This window comes from Gymnoscopelus microlampas, assembly GCF_963454915.1.
Source record: "Gymnoscopelus microlampas genome assembly, chromosome: 8".
Taxonomy (NCBI): domain Eukaryota; kingdom Metazoa; phylum Chordata; class Actinopteri; order Myctophiformes; family Myctophidae; genus Gymnoscopelus; species Gymnoscopelus microlampas.
Window position 1 is genome coordinate 27,129,175 of NC_139945.1, and position 19,470 is coordinate 27,148,644.

Consider the following 19,470-nt stretch of genomic DNA (forward strand, 5'->3'; position numbering starts at 1 on the left):
TCATGCTGTGTCATTTTAGATGTTTTGCTATAACCGTTATTTTATACTTTGGCTATTTTTATAAAATTTGTGCAAATCTTTGAATATATATATATTTTTTAAGCGAACATTTTAACTCAAATCTTTGCTTCTGGGGATTCTACAAATGTCTTCTAAATCCTAACAGTAAAAAAAAAAAAAAAAAAGTATGTTACTATAAATCGGTGGTTCTCAAATTTTTCATGTCAAGGACCACCCAAAATGATATGTATTTGGCCGTGGACACCCATCTCTAAATATGTTGTTCCAGGGACCCCCCAGAAGCAAAGATTTGAGTTAAAAATGTATACATATACAGTATATATATAGATCTGCACACATTTTCACGAATGTTTTTTCAAAAATAGCAGACATACAAGCATACTGTAGCACGGCACTCTGTGCCGCACTATGAGCTTGTAGATCTGCTATTTCCAAAGAAATCTAAAAGTGACACAGATGCGTTCCCGGATTGAATGGGTTAACAGTACAGGTAGTAGTACGTCAAAGGTTTATGCTAAAAGGAAAACCCAATCCTGTTGTCTATTACTGCTACTGAAGAGACAGACATCTCTGGGACGGAGGGAGGCCGATAACAGACCCTTCTAAGCCTGGGATACCAGACCGATTGCTACATTTGGCGTTTCTTTTTTCAGTCTGGATTCCAGGCTAGAGGGTTGTTTTGGGGCACTTTTGGGGTTTTTTACTCTTTCTTAGCCAAATAGGCTCTATGCACAGCAGCCATATTGGATAGAAATTGGGCCTCTTCCTTACTTCCTTCACAGGTTTTACCAATGGTACTAATGAAGGCTCCGTTCCATTTAGTGTAGCAAGTGGTTCTCAAAACTTAATTTCAAGGACCTCCATAACTCTGAGAGTGTACAAATGGAACCAAATGGACCCTTATGGGTCCATTTGGTTCCATTTGTACACTCTCAGAGTTACACACCCATAAGGGGCCATTTGGAACCCCCTCAAGGAACCCTGAGAGTCTGTCCAGTGAGCCAACTGGACACACCAGAATGGAACAGAGCCTTCATTAGTATCATTGGTAACACCTGTGAAAGAAGTAAGAAGAGGCCCAGTTTATTTCCAATATGGTTGCTGTGCATAGAGCCTATTGCTGCTGCCGGCTTCTCAACTGACCTCTCTTGTCTCCCACCTTCTTTTTGTCCTTTTTTTCCTCCTCCTTCCCCCATTGTTTGTTTTACCTCTCTTTCGTCGTCCCTCTCTCCTCTGCCTGATGTGCATGCTCTTCTCCTCCTCTGCTGCATTCTGGCATCTTCTCTCAGCTTTCACATGATCAGGTAACTGGGTCGTTCTCCTCTCTGGCCCGCTGTCTTCTCCTTTCAGCCTCTCCGTCGCTTTGACTCTTTACTCTTGTTGTCGTCTCCTCTGCGTTCTGTTGTTGAACATCTTTCAACTCTTGATGTTCTTTTTCACTCTCTCTCTCCCTGTCCTTAGTTCTCTTGTTTTTCTTGTTCACTCTAGTCTTTTCTCTCTCACTCTTTCCCTCCCTCCCTCCTTCTGGATCTAGTTGTCTTTTCTCATTGTCTTCACACTCTCTCTTCTCACTTTTGTTTGGTTTCTCTCAGTGGTGTAAAGTAACTAAGTACATGTACTCAAGTACTGTACTTAAGTACAATTCTGAGGTATTTTTTTACTTTACTGGAGTATTTCCAATTTTCAGTACTTTTACTTCTACTCCACTACATCTCAGAGGCAAATATTTCACTTTTACTCCACTATTTGAAAACTTGAGTTACTAGTTGCTTTGCAGATATACATTATTATATTATTATATTATAAAACATACATTAACCACTTTAGCCCCATTTTATACATAGGCTATTTGAAAATAGTAGATCTACAAGCTCACAACGCGTTGCATCGTAACGCGTTTTGAGCTTGTAGATCTACTATTTTCAAACATTTTAGTACTTTTACTTTTGCTACTTTAAGTATATTTTGATGCCAATACTTTTCTACTTTTACTAGGCCTGTAACAGAGTATGTTTATACTGTGGTATCGTTACTATCTACTAATATCCGAATATTTCTTCCACCACTGCTATTTCCTTTGACCACCTGCCTAACGCAGTCTTTCTCACCATCTTTCAGTCTGTCTGTCATCCTCTCTCCATCCATCCTACCTGTATCGTTCTAATGCACTGCTGCCACTTCTCCCTTATGCCCTCCAGAGGGCATAGTATGAACACTATCAAGCATACTGTCATACAGCCAAGTCTCTATCTATCCCAGTTGGCTGAAATCAATTGGCTTTCCACCCACACAGCACAAACAATGACCATCGCTCAGCCATTGAGATTTGAGATTAATTGTCCATTTAATTTAACAAACAACCAAATCTCTCAAGTGACTTGGAAAATGTGGAAATGCCTCCAAACAGGGGAAGTGCGCCAAGAGTGGCTTTTATTGATTTGGCCCAAAGCCCTGCTTTTTTGCAGTTTGCATTTCTCTGTGCATTAGTCACGGCACAGTCTGACCAATGCGTCTCAGTTAATGTAATTGAAATCAATGATGTTTTTTTTTATTGAGGCAACGATCGCTGCTTTATGCTTACTGGCTAGAAGTACCTGTCGCTTTACTGTTAGGAAAGCCTACAGGAACAAATATTTCAAAAAAGTCAGGCAGTGATCTTCTATGGCCTATTATGAACAGGGAGTTATCGATTAGGATGCACAGTCACAGTCGTATGGCATGAAGAAGTACTTTTGAGTACTTCATGTAGGGCTACTACAATTTCTGATTGTCACACTTTCTGATTGTAGTACTGTGATAATTAGTTTAAACACTAAATAAACTCTGTCAGGAGGTGAAATTTTACATCCAAACGTTCAATGCTGTCAAATGATGAAGTGTTCGCAGCACAGTTTGGACAGCAGATAGTAGCCTAATGGTTAGTGAGACCATCCTTTTAACCCATTAAGACCGGGAACGCATCTGTGTGTCATTTTTAGATTTCTTTGGGCTATTAAAAAAATTGCAGATCTACAAGCTCATAGCATGGCACCGAGTGCATGAGCTTGTACATCTGCTATTTTTGAATAGCCAAAGAAATCTTAAAATGACACACAGATGCGTTCCCGGTCTTAAAGGGTTAAATAAAACACCATAGGTATGACCGTACGGTATGATAGCCGTACAGTCCAATGAGAGCAGAGGCAGCAGTACTCCCTGGTGTACCGGGTGTGTTCACGGTGACCGCTGACCTTTGCCCTTGTGACCTCTGCAGGTTTAGGTCAAGCGGCATGCGCAGCTACAACCCAGAGCAGATCATGCTGAGCGCTGCAGTCAGGAGGTCCAGCCGAGACGTCAATATCATGAAAGAGAAACTCATTTTTTCCGGTAAGGAACCCCCCAGTACAGAAGGGTAGGTGGGGCCTACACAGTAAAATCCATAGTTTTAATTTAACTCTGGGAGTTAAATTAGCACTGAGGAGTTTACAGTGTATACGTGTCCCTCTTCAGGTATGTATCCCTATATTATATCGTCTCCACCCGGCAGAAAGCTTGTATAATGTCCAAAACTGTTACTCTTCAGTTTCAGGAAATGGAAAAAAAACTGTGTTCCAGTGAGGTTCCAAAGTAATTATTATTTAGTTACAAGCTCTTGTTCATCGGTTACACATTTATTAAAAGCCCATAGACAGGGTTAAACTCTTTCAACCTGGCTTCCCTATTTTGGGCATGTATAGAGCACCGAAGTCCGACGTAATTTACACGTCCTACCTGGTTCGTGTTTTTTTTTCCCCATTCAGAATTCCCATAGACGCGTTTAATATCACGTCAAATAAGAACTGTGTTCCAAAAATAAATCCCGGCGGTTTGACTCTTATGGATATGAAGCATCAACTGACAGTGAGAAAACGCTAATGTTACTTCCGCCGAATTAGTTACATTTTCGCCAGAAACAGGCTGTATCAAATATGAGTGACTGGCTATCATAAACGATACAGAACCTCCTCCCTGACAATATCGCTGAGACGGTTTGTTTATTTTTGGACCACAATTCTTATATGAGACGATTCTAAGATGACTCAATGTTATTCTCCATAGAGAAATTACTTTACGACCCAGGGGATGAACGAGTGACGTCAGGACTTCTGTGCTCTATAAAGTACATATAATAAGATTTGAACATTCTCACAACTAGCAAATATATTTCATCTACAAGCTTACAAAACATCACATTGTGATGCGTTGTGAACTTGTAGGTCAGATGTCATGCGACAAACTATAAAATAGGACATTCATAATTGTATTTTTATTTTTTTTAATACAAGTTTTCTGCCCAACAGTGACGATGTGTGTCCCCCTCAGTACCCATGTACTGTATGTTTGTTTTGGTCATTGTATGTGGTCTTGTGTTTTATTGTGTGTGGAGAAATAGCCGTTACCAATAATTCTAAGACTTTGTTTTGACTTTGTTGAATACCATCAGGTTAGTACACTGTCATGAGCACCACAATGAGTAGACGGCCCTCTCCTCTGATTGACAACAGCATTGTGCTAATGCTGCAAAACCACACCCGTTTGCAGCGGTGTCACATGAGAAATCTTTACTTTACTGGAGTATTTTCCATGTTAAGTACTTTTGCTTCTACTCCACTACATAGAGACAAATATTGTACCTTTACTCTACTACAATTATTTGACAACTTTAGTTACTAGTTACTTTGCAGATATAAATTGTTACATTATAAAATATGCATTAGCCACTTCAGCCCTATTTTATGCATAGGCTATTTGAAAATAGCTGATCTACAAGCTCGCAATGCGTTGCATCGCGACGTGTTGTGAGCTTGTAGATCTGCTTTTTTTCAAACATTTTAGTACTTTTACTTTTGGTACTTCAAGTACATTCTGATGCCAATACTTTGTTACTTTTCCTCAAGTATTGATACCACAAAAGTATTGTGGTATCAATACTTTTACTTAAGTAAAACATTTGAGTACTTTTTCCACCACTGCACCCGTTTGGCATTCCAGTCCCTGTTAAACCAAACGATGAGAATTATTTGGAAGTTGCTATTTCTTAACGGGCCTGGTTGCGTTCAGCTGGGCGCCTGCACTCAAACGGCTCCCTCATTCTCACCATAGATATAGAAACCTAGATACCTCATTGGCCTCTGCAGTTCATTGGAGCGACCTGTATCTCGGGCGGCATTTTGGAGAAGGCAAGCTTCCTGACTACTGGGCCAATCCCAGCGCGTTTTTTCCGGGACTTGTCGGAATCTAGTTGTATAAAGATATCCCGTTATATTTGTATACAACTAGATTCTGCCAAGTCCCGGAAAAGACACGCTGTGATTGGCCAGTAGTCAGGAAGCTTGCCTTAAAAAGCTTGCCAAAATGGCGCCCGAGATACAGGCGCCTCAGAGCCTGGAGGAGGCGTGTCTACCTTTTATATGTCTTATGATTCTCAACTCCTCCTCTTCCTCACCTATTTGTATAGAACCACAGCAACGAGCGCCCAGACTGCCGGTTGGATAGACTTAATGACTTTGAGAGAGTACCGGCGCCCAGCTAAGCGCCCCGGCCCTTTCCAAAGCATGCATCTGAGTGTCTGTGAATGTCCTCCTCCTCCTCCTCGCCCTCCTCCTCCTCCTCACTAAGGTCACCCCCAGTAGGAAGCCTGCCTCATCTCCTCCATCCTGTGTATGTGACGCACACATCCTCCGCCTCCTGTTCATCCTACCATCTCTCCATTCTCCTCCTCTCCAGCGGGCGCTGGTGGCTCCTCGTCCTTCGCTCCGTTGTCCCATTCCATCCCTCGTTACCCGACACCACTTTTCTGGTCCTGCTCCTCCCCTCCTCCTCCGTCTCTCCATCCATCCGCCTATCCATCCACCCAACCGACCAGCCATCCATCCATCCATCATTCCATCCATCCCTCCTCATGCCCCATCCCACCTCTCCTCCCTCCTCTCATTCAGCCTATCACTGGAGACCCTGTCTAAGGGACGTTACTGTAGAAAACACCCCGTTATGTCCAGACTGTCTTTGTGCTGGGGGGGTAAAAAGGTGAGTTTACAAAGCCATGGCCAGTACTGTACTTAAGTACAATTTTGAGGTCTTTGTACTTTACTCGAGTATTTCCGATGTCCGATACTTTTACTTCTACTCCACTACATCTCTGAGGCAAATATTGTACTTTTACTCCACAAGAATGATTTAAAAACTTTCGTTACTAGTTACTTTTCAGATATGATATTATGAAACATACATTGACCACTTTAGCCCTATTTTATACATAGGCTATTTGAAAGTAGAAGATCTATTTTTATGACAATACTTCTGTACTTTTACTAAAATCAATTATGAATACTGGAGTTTAACTTGTAACACTGAAGTACTGAAGTAAATAATTTGAGTACTTTTTCCACTACTGCTTTTAGTTTTTTGTCCAATCTTTCTATGTCTTTCTATCAATCTGTTCTATCCAGCCTGTACTGTAATTACCTGAACTACTAATGTAATTCATTCATTCATGAACCTGAAGTCTTTTGAAAGTCGTTGGTCTCAGTGTTGTTGTTGTTGTTGTTTTTTCCATTACTCATATACTTGAAAGAGTCTTACAGGAAAAGGGGTAACAGGACATTTCATGTACAGTATGCTGGTGTGGTTTGAAATGCAGTGATAAACGTTTTTTTTTCCAAGAGTGGCATGGGTTATGTTGCTTTTATACATACTTAATAAGAGAGCAATGCCACATAACATATCACAGTGACTTTTTTCTTTTTTCTTCCTTGTCCTGTGGCGCCCTCAAGAGGTGAGCAATGGTTTGGGCAGCCCTGAGGAGCAGTACACAGAGAATGGCTTTGACTACTACACCAACCAGGCCGTCAGCCACTGACCACCTGACCAACTCAACTAAACCCTGTGTGAATCTACTGTAAGACTCTCGGAGCAGCATGCTGGAAATGTAAAAGATTTAAGTTGAAAAGGGGTCGCATTATGTTCAGATGCTTTATTTTTTGTTTTTGTCACCCTTTTCATCCATATAGTGTGAAGTGTGTTCTCTTCTACTTCTTCTCTCACTGCTTATGATCAAGAGGTTGCTGTATTGTTACCGCCCAATTGCTCTTTTTTTTTTGTATATTCTGTAAATACCTTTTTTGCTTGTTGTCTATAAATATATATGTATATGCATATGCATATGCAGATATATATATATATAGATATAGATATAGATATAGATATAGATATATAGATATATAGATATATAGATATATATATATATATATATATATATATATATATATATAGATATATATATGTATATAGATATATATATATATATATAGATATAGATATACACATAGATAGATAGATAACATGTGGGACTACAAGCACTTTTTATTCATGAAAATGATTAGCCAAATCTGTGGTCTCCTTTCCCTTATCTAAATGTTCAGGATTTCAAGTTACCTGCTAGAAGCCTCATTCTGCTTGCTAGGCTTTTTTTTTTTTTTTTTTTTTTTTTAAAGCTTGTTTTCCGAAAGCGGTCACTTTATTTTCAAGCACTGTAATTGACACTCTTATCAGCAGATGGAAACTGTAATGAAAAAAAGATAAATACTAGGGTTTTGGCATGGACACGTGTACCTGATATTGCTCCTGCCTTCCGCTGGCACTCCAGTGTGCTGTGGTTAATACTACTTTAATATTTATATTTAAATGTAAAAAAAAAAAACTTAAAAAAAAAAAAACTACAAACAAGCTGTTTACAGAGGCTCTGCCTTCTTCTGAGTGAAACATTTCCAAGATGTAAGATAATTATTTTTTAATATACATTAAATTAATTCAGCTCCCTCCTATTCTTTTCAATCTCTGCATGTAAGTTAAAGTGATCATATCGAGTGATTGTGAGCTGTGCTCCGGGGGCGAAACCTCAAACTACCATGAAAATGTATGTCCTTTGGTTCATTTTTTTTTTTAAGGATGTGTACAGTGTATTGTGCGTACCCTGATAGGGTTGTTGTTTTAAGTTGAGTGTGTTACTGTACATAAAAGGTAATATAATGTGCAAGAATATTGAGAGCCAGCTATGAACTACATTTGAATAATGTGACCACGATGCATAATAATATAAGCAATAGTCTTGACATTACAGAAGTCGAGTTCTTTCAGTACCTTTGCTTTACAACTTCTGAATTATTACTGAACTTTAGTATTGTGTTGAGAGACAAAATGCATCTTGTTGATTGACAGTGTAAATGAATGCTAATAGACTGATGATGATGCTGGGAGCTTTTAATGTGAAAATAAGGCTATAAGCTGTTGAAGGGAAGCTACGTGTACTACAATGGGCTGCACAGGGTGATGGAATGGATTGCCTTTTGTGTTCATATACTTTATTTAGGTATTATTGTGCCTCAGAATGAAACATTAAAGATTCTTCTGATAAATCTGATGTTTTGTTTTTGACTTTAGAGGCATATAACCTATTAATAACTATTGAAGCATTCTCTTAACCCAGAGCGGGAAAGAAAATGTGATTTTTAGATTTATTTGGCTATTCAAAACTAGCCGATATACAAGCTCGCAGCGTGGCACCAAGAGCCGCACTATGAGCTTGTAGATCTGCTATTTTTGAAAAATCGTGAAGATTTGTGCAAATCTTTGAATATATATATATTTTTAATGCGAACATTTGTAACTCAAATCTTTGCATCTGGGGGGTCCCTGGAACAACATATTTTGAGATGGGGTAAGTTGTAGAATCCCCCAGAAGCAAAGATTTCAGTTACAAGTTTCGCTTTAAAAAAGTATATATTCAAAAAATGTCATGAAATAAAATAGCAGATCTACAAAGATCTTAGAAGTCTTCCCTACTGACCATGAAGTAAGTTATTGATTGTCTCTGAGAAACTACCACCAGCCTCATTTTTCCATAGGTTACCAATGCTAGGGAGAGCCATATGGGGATATGAAAGTCTTACCACCAACACCATGCTTTCAAAGAGATATGTATCAATGTTTTCCCTTTTCCTACAACTGCACTGAAGAATAAGGAATGACCTTGACTTGATGTACAGCATGTCTCAGTAATGCTGCTATAGTGTTTTAAGTCCACTTGGTCACCCCCAGTAGGAAGCCTGCCTCATCTCCTCCATCCTGTGTATGTGACGCACACATCCTCCGCCTCCTGTTCATCCTACCATCTCTCCATTCTCCTCCTCTCCAGCGGGCGCTGGTGGCTCCTCGTCCTCGTCCTTCGTTCCGTTGTCCCATTCCATCCCTCGTTACCCGACACCACTTTTCTGGTCCTGCTCCTCCCCTCCTCCTCCATCTCTTCATCCATCCACCTATCCATCCACCCAACCGACCAGCCATCCATCATTCCATCCATCCTATTTAGAAAACACTATAGTGTTGTAAGTCCACTTGTCCTACATTAGCATTGGGACTTCTGTGATATTCTTTCATTTAAAAAAGAAGAAAAACATGACTCCTACAGCCAATGACATTTGATTAACCCATTCAATCCAGGAAAGCATCTGTGTCACTTTAGATTTCTGCTATTTTTAAAAAAATCATGAAAGTGTGTGCAAACCTTTATATATGTTTTTAAGAATTTTTAACTCTTTGCTTCTGGGGGGTCCCTGGAACAACATATTTTGAGATGGGGGGGTCCGCGGCCAAATACATATCATTTTGGGGGTCCTTGACATGAAAATGTTTGAGAACCACTGATTATAGCAACATACGTCAGGATTTAGAAGACATTTGTAGAACCCCTAGAAGCAAAGATTTGAGTTACAAATGTTAGCTTAAAAACATATATTCAAAGATTTGCACACATTTTCACAAAAAAAAACAAATCTACAAGCTCATTGACGCGCTATGAGCTTGTAGATCTGCTATTTTTTAATAGCCAAAGAAATCTGAAATGACACGGATGTGTTCCTGGTCTTAAAGGGTTAACACGCAAGCAAATGTGACAAACAGTTATTATCGACCCGTCTTCTGGAGGGTGCTTTGCTCGTGCACTTGGTACAATGTGTACCCAGTGCATCCACAGTCATTGTGGTATGTACACTGCATGGTCACAGGAATGTTATGACCTCAATAGGAGGGCACCTGGCACAGAAAACCTCAGCACTAGAGTAAAGGCTTGACAATCGATGAAACTGACCTATTTTCAGACCATAAAGGCCTAATGACACAAACCTGACTATGTGCTTGAACAGATGTACAGTATCATACTAAGACAAACAAATGGAATGAGGAATGACATTTTAATATCTTGAAAGCAAGTATTAAGCATTTCAACTTCCTTATCATTGTAAAGTCGCAAGACTGGTTTAATGACAGTAAGTGAAACCTGCACTATAAAAATAGATCCTAATTTCACATAGGCCAGCTTAAGACAAATGCCTTATTTCCCCATTTCCAATGGGATTGGTGCACAATTACTGCAGTATTCAAGGCATACAGCATAGCATAGCCTAACATTTACATTTGTGTGTGGTTGGATTTGAACTTGAAATATGCACAGCAACAAACAAAAGGACTTACTTGCAGGAATAGTAGGCAACTGATTACACTTTCACAGAGTGGAACGTTGGATATTTTCAAAAGCCTTTTAGACATTTTAGACGGGACATTCTGCATAGCTAGCACTTTTACTTGCTGTACTTTAAGTGTATTTTGATGCCAATACTTTTGCACTTTTACTCAAGTACATTTTGAATTCTGGACTTTTACTTGTAACAGAGTATTTCTACATTGCAGTAATGATACTTTTACTTGAGTAAGCAATTTGAGCACTTTTTCCACCACTGCTTAATATACCATGTGCCAAAGGACCTTGACATGACATTATTTTCTCCACAACATTCACCACCAGGCACCGCTAAGTAAATTCTTTGGTCCTTTTTGGCACTGCCAAAAAAAAACTGCCACTGGTTTAGCCAACTTATCAAAAGCACACAGTACAATCATTACTGTGTTCATTCAACAGTATGGAACTGCCTCAATCTTTACACTCAGTTCAACTTTTCTGGTCCATTTGAGTCCAATTTTACACAGAGGATTTGACTTTGCACACCTTAAAATGGAAATAAGTTATAACTGATGGAAAAAGAAACATTACATTATTGCACAAGAATGTTATTTTAACAAATCACAAGGTCTTCAAAGTGCAAACAGGCAAGCTGCTGCATTACAAGCTGAGATATCAGCACAAACTAATGTAGATTAGTAATGAGGTGAGCATTGTGCTCTGTGCATGCTTTGAGGATCTTCACTACCTTAAAGTGGGATGAGTTTCTTTGTAGAGTTTAACAGTAGTTAAAAACTCATATGCCTTCATTTCTTTAAATATTGTAATTGTTACATTTACAGTATATGCACTGTGAGCACAGAAATAACTAGATGTTGATGGTTGACTTTATGTAATTCGTTACGTAAATCACAATACCTAAGATGTGAATATTTAACATTGCACTTCTGGTGTTTATTTCCCTTTTCAATGTATTGGCTAAGAAGATCCTCTTTCATCCAAATCACTTACAATATAACTAATCACCTATGCTGAGGTGCACCTTGGAAGCAAAGCCCTATTTTTGCCGGTGCCTTAGGACCACACCACACTTTTGTTCTACCTATTGCTTTTCCAATGGGAATGGCATGGTTTGATGGTCTTGCGCGTGTCGCGCACACCGTGCGTTTATGCGCTCTGCAGTTTAACAGCGGGCAACCATAGTTTAGTGTGGCTTTACCCATTATCCCTAAACGTCTTTGCCATTTTTCACTATTTTAAAAAATATTTTCAAATAGTTCAACTAGCCGATCTACATCGACACGTTGTGAGCTTGTAGATTGGCTATTTGAACTATTTAAAAATGTTTTTACAATTAGTTAAAAAATGGCAAATAAATGGATAAGGCACTGGTGAAAATAAGGCCCACATACTCGAACCTTCTTCAGACCAGTGTTGAAAACACTTGCCACCAACAGTTCACTAATAGTAGAATATACTTTAAAACAATATAGCAGCACTCTGAAAAGGCACAAGCACATTGTGTGTCAACCTCTGGTAGATGTTAAAAACAGAACACAGACATACAGTAAGGCACGTACACACACACAAATAAATAAATAAATAAATAGCTGAACATGTACAAGCGGGTCACAGTCCTTCACAAAAAAAAAAAAGAATAATAACGGTTGTTCCCTGAATTGAACACCATCATTCAGTTGAATGGAATCGTAACACATGATGATGGCATTAGGTATTTTCTTTTTGTGTGGCTTCTCTTCTTTATAATAATCCATTATTACAGTGAAACGTTTATGCGGAATTTATATGCTGCCACAATGAATCTGTCACCTCACAAAACGTAAACCAAAATTGGGCACACTGCCCACTTTTGGATATAATCTTGCGCTTTTCAAACCATTATTGGTCAATAAAAATAAAATAAAAATGTACTCTCCATCGGGATCGCAACAGAAATAATGTTTTTTGTATCGCTTCCGACTTTAGTCAATGACTAAATCTAAGAAATGAGATTTGACAGTTAGCAAAACAGTATGCCAAGCCTGTCTCCAGTGGATGTCTGGTGATAACTGGAGTGGATGACTCCAGTGTGTTAAAAAATATGAGTCTCATCCTGACTTGCACTAGTTGCATATTTCGTTAACCTTAAAGGGATAGTTCACCCAAAAAAAGTACTTATTTTCTATTGATTACACACCCCATGAAGCCTTGAATTCATGGAGATGTTTTTGTTTTTGTCGCATTCCTAAGCCCATAATAAAGTTTACACTTTGTGTCTCCTACCGGAGCCGCCGCCGGTCATCAAATTATTCGCTTAGGAATGCGACAAAAACAAAAAAATCTCCACGAATTCAAGTCTCCATGGGATGTGTAATCGATAGAGAGAAAAAATAATTTGGGGGGTGAACTATCCCTTTAAACTAAGCTCATGTTAGAGAAGCAAGGTGCAGTCAAGTCATTGAGATGTATGTCAAGTCTCTGATGGTATCCATCGCACCAAGCTGGATATCAATTCAAGTTTGTCTTGCGCAGGTGCCTATTGGGGATTTCTATGGCACTGACTTGCAAAGGCCAGGAGCCTCCCATAATGCCAGCCTGGATGGCCACCCCTGTGACCACAGCCAGGTCGGGGTCTACGGACGTGTTGGGCTCCTTCCCAAAGTACTCGCTGATGAGCCTCCTGATCCGCGGGATCCTCGTTGACCCGCCGACCAGGACGATCTCATCCACCTCCTCCTTCTCCAAGCGGCCCTCCGTTAAGACGGTCTCGATAGGGGCCAGGATCTTTTGGAAGAGGTCTTTGTTGAGCTCCTCAAACAGATCGCGAGTGATTTCCGTTTGAAAGACCGTCGTCTCCGGAACGGACCCTTGGGGCGCTCCACTGCTCTCAGCGGGGTACAGGTGTAGGGGCACCCGGATGTTGACGCTTGTTTTGAGGGTAAGGTTGAGTTTAGCCGCTTCCACGGTCTGCCGGAGGCGATGGATATCCTCTTTGAGAACGGGCGCAACGCCGAATTCTTGTCGAACTCGCTCCATGGCGTACTGAAGTAACCTTTGGCTGAAGTCTTGGCCACCCAGCTTGTTGTTACCTGTAGGACAAACACAAGCCAATCGAGTTGTGATTAGTCAGTTATCTTAAATAATAGGTCAAACTTAGAAATTAAAGGGATAGTTTCACCCCCAAATGTATTTATTTTATTACTTTTTTTCTATAGATTAGTCACCCCATGTAGACTTGAATTCATGGATATTTTTAGGATGGCATGACTCTCCCCTGGCCTAGCACCGGGCTTAAGTTTTTTTCCTGCAGGAAACCCTGTGATGACCAGCGGACCGGTAGGCAGCGGTTCCGGTAGGAGACACAGATGTGTCTTTGTGTCTCCTACCGGAACCGCTGCCGGTCATCAAATTATTGGCTTAGGAATGTGTCAGGAAAAGGTCTCCATGGGGTGACTAATCGATATTTAAAAAAATGTTTTGGGTGAACTATCCCTTTAAACTTAAAACAGAGGTTACAAGCTATCCTGTTAAATCATGAATAGACAGAATTTCAACCAGAATGCTAACCACACAAAGCAATTAACCTCAGCCAAGAATGGGAAGGATTTGTGAGCCTTCAAATTGGGCCATGAAAAGGAAGGTGCGGCTCCATTCACAACACGTCAATCCTACTGTTTTTCACCCCATAAACTCCTTGAAAAAAGTGAGCAGACCCACCTGCCATGGCCCTGGTGAGGAACATGCCTCCCTGTTTGTTGAGCAGAGAAACGTCCAGAGTTCCTCCTCCCAGGTCTACCACCAGCACGTTGAACACGTCCACCTTGTGGAGGCCATAGGCCATTGCAGCAGCCGTGGGCTCATTGATAACGCGTAAGATCTCCAAGCCTGGTGGTGGGTGAGAAACAATTTTCATCAAAGCAATACATTAGTATTAGCTTATTAACCCATTAAGACCGGGAACGCATACTGTGTCATTTTAGATTTTTTTTAACTATAACGATTATTTTATACTTTTGGCTATTCAAAAATGGCAGATCTACAAGCTTGTAGATCTGCTACTTTTGAAAAATCTTGAACATTAAGCAAATCTTTGAATACATATGTTTGTGTATTCAAACATGTTTAACTCAAGTCTTTGCTTCTGGAGGTCCCTGGAACAAAATATTTTACAAATGTTCGCTTTAAAAAATATATATTCAAAGATTTGCACACATTTTCAAGATTTTTCAAAAATAGCAGATCTACAAGCTCATGACCTTATATATCGGCTATTTTTGAATAGCCAAAGAAATCTAAAATGACACAGATACTTTCCTGGTCTAAATGGGTTCAAGGCAGCGGGTACTACTAAGTCTGCACCATGAATTGAAAAGAATCCAGAATCGTGATTTATGTTCAGCGTCACTAATCATTTTAACACCTTATTTGGTACATTTTGTGCTTGTCTTGTCTTCTGCTCTTCATCAGTATGCACACTTTAATATAAAAACCAGAAGAACATTCCCCGCATTCCTAAACCAATAATTTGATGACCGGCAGCGGTTCCGGTAGGACACAGAAAGAGTCTCCTTTGTATCTCCTACCGTAACCGCTGCCTACCGGTCCGCTGGTCATAAAATTATTGACTTAGGAATGGGACAAAAACACAAAAAATACCCATGAATTCAAGACTTCATGGGGGGACTAATCGATAGAAAAAAAAAACGTTTTTTTGGGGTGAACTATCCCTTTAACAATCTCCATTATTAACATGGACTACTGACCAGCCAGATTGGCAGCCCTGATAGTGTAGTTCCTCTGTCTCTCATCAAACTCTGCTGGCACTGAGATGACTGCCCTCTGGATGGGCACACCCAGCTGTCTCTCTGCCATCTTCTTCATTCTCAACAACAGCCTGGAGCCAATGAACTCTGGGCTCACCGTGAAGGTACTGTTGGTGGAGATCACAAACTCAGCACTGCCATTGTTGTTTATCACCTGAGAGAGAGAAAGAAAAACAAAAGGTAGAGAGATGTGATGAGAGAAATAGGATAACCTAAGCTGTCCATTAGAGGTGCAGTATTGGTGAGTTTATCAGTGTTAATACAACTAGCTGCGGTGTCAACGCTCCGCACCACAACACCGCAGCAATGGCCGCCTACAGGCAGCTACAGGCAGCGCGTCTGTGGATTTGTCTACACTATCCTGTCCAGATTTTGCAGCCAATAGGTAGCTGGCTGTGGTCACACCTGAAGCCCATCCGACAATCAGCCAGCTGAGTACTTAATTCACCAGCTCCCACACGGCTGGTCAGTCAGTTGGAGCCAGAGAGCTAACAGGCAACACATCTTCTGTCACAGGCGGTAGGACGTCAGTGCAAGTGAGTTTTCATAATTCTGAACTATATGCAATGCTGTTGGAGTGAACTTGATGTCCTCATTATCTTGTGGCTCACCTGGTTTCTCTCTCTCCCCCTTGTTTTTATTGTGAATCTCACCTCTACTACCCCTGGGTTGCCACTCTATATGGAGATTTGTCTGTGTCCCTTTTATGCCCAAATATGGAGTTTCATGTCTAGCATGCCCACATATGGAGTCTAGGCCAATCTATGACATAATATTGATGTTCTCCATACAAGGGGATTTGCCGTTCATTCGATATTTTTGGGAAATCCGCTGATCTGACCAACTCCCCACATCGAGAGAGAGAGACTGGGGGAATGGCCTATCCGAACGATTCGACACCGGGCACCGCACTCCCTCGAGTCCTCGCCGATGCGCGCACGCCGAGTTTCAAGTTGGTCTGCCTTAGTTGGTACACAGCACATGCCTTAGTTGGTACACAGCACTTATATGAATCATCTGTGTATTGGTTTCGGCGATGTTTGATATGGTAAATTCATTCATTGCAAGATCACTGGCAGTAAATTATTGGCTTAGCAATGAGACAAAAACAAAAAAGTATCCATGAATTCAAGTCTTCAAGATCGACTAATCGAAGTTTTTTTTGGGCTGAACTATCCCTTTAAGTGGCTTGTCATATTAATAGACAGCCATATGCATAGGTTTAGTTATGTAAATCTTATCAGCACTATCCAAGATGACCTCCTACCGTACCTTGAACGGGTACCGGGCACTCTCCTCCTCGAGAACCTCGGGTTCAAATATCTTCCCGATGAACCTCTTGGCATCGTAGATGGTGTTCTGATGGTTGCTGTCCGCCAGGTCCTGGGCCTCGTGGCCGGCCAGCACCTCGCTGACGGTGAAGGAGACGGTGCTGGGGATGCTCTTCCTGCCCTCTGCGTCTCCTATCACCTCCACCTCCCCGCTGCCCGGGTGGAACACGCCCACAGAGCAGAACGTGGTGCCCAGGTCCAGGCCGATCACTTTGGGTGTCGGAGGAGGCAGGTACTGCTGGCCCAGGTATCCAGCCAGGAACAAGGCCAGGATGACCGAACCTAGTGGCGTGGGAAAACAAGAGAGGGGGAATTAAATGATGGATTTCTTTGATCCGTGTTGTGTTGTGTAATGTTGTTAACGTTTTGCACGTTTCATCCCACTTCTGACACCAATGTAACGTTTGTCCAGCTCGGCAGACCCGGCAGGTAACAAGCTTTACGGCAGTGGTTTTCAACCTTTTTCATGTCAAGGACCCCCAAATCGATATACATTTGTCCACGGACCCCCATCTGAAAGCCAGGGACCCCCAGAAGAGAAGATTTGTGTTGCAAATGCAAAATGTTCAAAAGATTTTTCAAAAATGTTTAAAAAATAGTAGATCTACAAGGTCGCAGCGCGGCACAAAGTGACGCGCTGTGAGCTTGTAGATCTGCTATTTTTGAATAACCGACTGATAAATGGATAAAGTGGTTTGATTGATTGATTGATGTACTTTATTTAGTAAGACATGAGAACAACAGTACATGGAAGTACAAATTCACAATACAAGGTCTACTAAACTGGAAGACTCATAAAAGCACTGAGCTTGTTTCAAATGAGTTCCCCATGCACACAAATCATGATGACATATAAGAGACAGACAGATATACACAACTACTATAGAATGTCATACAATCAGTTTACAGGTTACTGGTATGAAGAGTGAGAAATATGTACAAAAGGAGAAGGAGAGAGGGGGGGGGGGGTAGGGGGGTAGGTTAGGTTAGGACTTAGACAGGGGCCAGGGGTTAACTACTTTTGCTGGGGACCCCTGGAACCACCCCAAGGACCCCTGGGGGTCCCCGGACTGCACTTTGAGAACCAATGCTTTACCATCTATAGCAGTGGTTCTCAACCTTTATCAGGCCGCAACCCCCCAAAATAATCATATTTGAAGTGGGGACCCCCCAGCCCCCACCCTGACAATCACTTGGAATTGTAGGCATTCATTTGTTTGACTCAGTTCCACAGATAATATTGTGAAAATAGCAGATCTACAATCTCACAACGCCTCGCTGTGAGCTTGTAGATAGGTTGTTTTTTCACATTTTTTGCGTCTTTCTTATATCATTTGACATTTCGGCCAATGTTTGACCAGTTTTTATAGCATAGTTTGTTGATTACTATTTTTTTTGGGTATTAAAAAGGTCTTAAATTGTCAATGTCATCTGGGGACCCCCCAACAAAATCATGTGGGGACCCCCCTGGGGATCCCGACCAACAGGTTGAGAACCACTGGTCCATATGGTAACAAGCAACGCCGAGAGAGCTGCTGCTAGCTCCCTTTTGGAGGAGCTAAACACATCTAAGGAAGAAACAAAGCTTTAAGGACATTAGACGGACATAATTGTCATGTGTCATGTGTCATGTGTCATGTGTCATCAGTCATCTGTCTTCCATCAGGACCACATACACACAGGTACAGGTGCATCAAAGTTATCCTACAGTATGTATTGTACCGTTAGCCATTATAGCTTTAGTTCATATTTATAACTGACTGCACCCCGGCTACTTTGAAGAGTGATTTATCATCTTATTACTTACCGATCATAGACACTTCTCCGGACATGATCCTGTACAATGTGGTCAAAACGTCCAACCTTGTAAAAGAAACGTGTTCTTTTATCAGCTCTGTATGAGGATCTATATACGATGCACTGTCTGGTTGGTTCACTTCTCAGGATATATCAACGAGCTACACGTCAACGTTGTCTCGCGAACCGGGGGTTTCTGGGTAATGTAGTTCAATAGAGACGTCACCGTGGTTTGGTTGACACGCAATCCAGTGAATAAACACTACATTTCCCAAAAAGCGCTACCAAGTACCGACGTTCTTCTGACGCGCATACAAAATAGAGATGATTTTTTCGTTTCTGCTATTTGCATATCGGCATATTTATGAAGGCAAATATAGACTATACTTTATGGCTGGGTATATACCACCACTAGGATTTAAAGCATTACAAGTAGAGAATAGAGTGAAAATTAATGAACCTACAGGGACTTTTGATATTTTAAACAATCTATTCACATTATTATTATTATTATTATTTACAGTGCAAGCATAACATTATGTTTTGTTAATGTTGAGATTTTGCTCTTCTAGACCAAAGGTTCTCATTCTCAAAGTGGGGTCCCCAGCAAAATGTGTTAATAAAGCATCACAATCATTTGAACCCCGGCCTTTATCCATATTTTATACTTTGGCTATTCAAAAATAGCAGATCTACAAGCTCATAGCTTGTAGATCTGCTATTTTTGAAAAATTGTGAAAATATGTGTTTTTTAAAGCGACCATTTGTAACTCAAATCTTTGCTTCTGGGGGGTCCCTGAAACAAAATATTTTTAAATGGGGGTCAAATACATATCATTTATAAATATAATATAATTTTGGGTGGTCCTTGACATGAAAAAGTTTGAGAACCACTGATCTAGACTTAGTCGTAAAAATGTAATAAACGGGGGCTAACTTGCAAAATGTTGCATGCATGCATACATGC

The 19,470-nt window shown here is 40.7% G+C and overlaps 2 protein-coding genes across 7 annotated transcripts in view; one reads left to right on the plus strand and one right to left on the minus strand.

Annotated features, from left to right (window-relative positions):
- The window catches only part of gdpd5b (glycerophosphodiester phosphodiesterase domain containing 5b), a 119,324-nt gene extending 110,871 nt beyond the window's left edge, over positions 1-8,453 (plus strand). For 2 of the 6 annotated variants that reach the window (XM_084065560.1, XM_084065559.1), the window contains exons 15-17: positions 3,275-3,387; positions 5,670-6,066; positions 6,813-8,453. In XM_084065560.1, the coding sequence (XP_083921686.1) occupies positions 3,275-3,387; positions 5,670-6,066; positions 6,813-6,840 (538 nt within the window). In that variant the 3' untranslated portion in view covers positions 6,841-8,453. Of the gene's footprint in view, positions 1-3,274; positions 3,388-5,497; positions 6,067-6,812 lie in introns of those variants that run through there. The other 4 variants (XM_084065561.1, XM_084065562.1, XM_084065564.1 and 1 more) reach the window with 4 other exon arrangements.
- A 1,816-nt stretch (positions 8,454-10,269) lies between these two features.
- Positions 10,270-18,637, minus strand: hspa13 (heat shock protein 70 family, member 13). Its single transcript, XM_084064920.1, has 5 exons — positions 18,514-18,637; positions 16,648-16,988; positions 15,316-15,529; positions 14,270-14,437; positions 10,270-13,641 (listed from the first exon to the last, which is right to left on the minus strand). The coding sequence occupies exons 1-5, from the start codon at positions 18,536-18,538 to the stop codon at positions 13,061-13,063; spliced, it is 1,329 nt and encodes a 442-aa protein (XP_083921046.1). The 5' UTR covers positions 18,539-18,637; the 3' UTR covers positions 10,270-13,060.
- Between the last annotated feature and the right edge of the window lie 833 nt (positions 18,638-19,470).

What these genes read in the sequence shown, in the direction of transcription:
- hspa13 (XM_084064920.1), bottom strand. Translation starts at nt 18,538, where the DNA reads ATGTCCGGAGAAGTGTCTATGATCG. An exon ending in CGGAGAAGTGTCTATGATCG is followed by an intron (nt 16,989 to 18,513) that starts GTAAGTAATAAG and finishes CCACGCCACTAG; the next exon opens with GTTCGGTCATCCTGGCCTTG. An exon ending in CCTCACCAGGGCCATGGCAG is followed by an intron (nt 13,642 to 14,269) that starts GTGGGTCTGCTC and finishes TTTGTCCTACAG; the next exon opens with GTAACAACAAGCTGGGTGGC.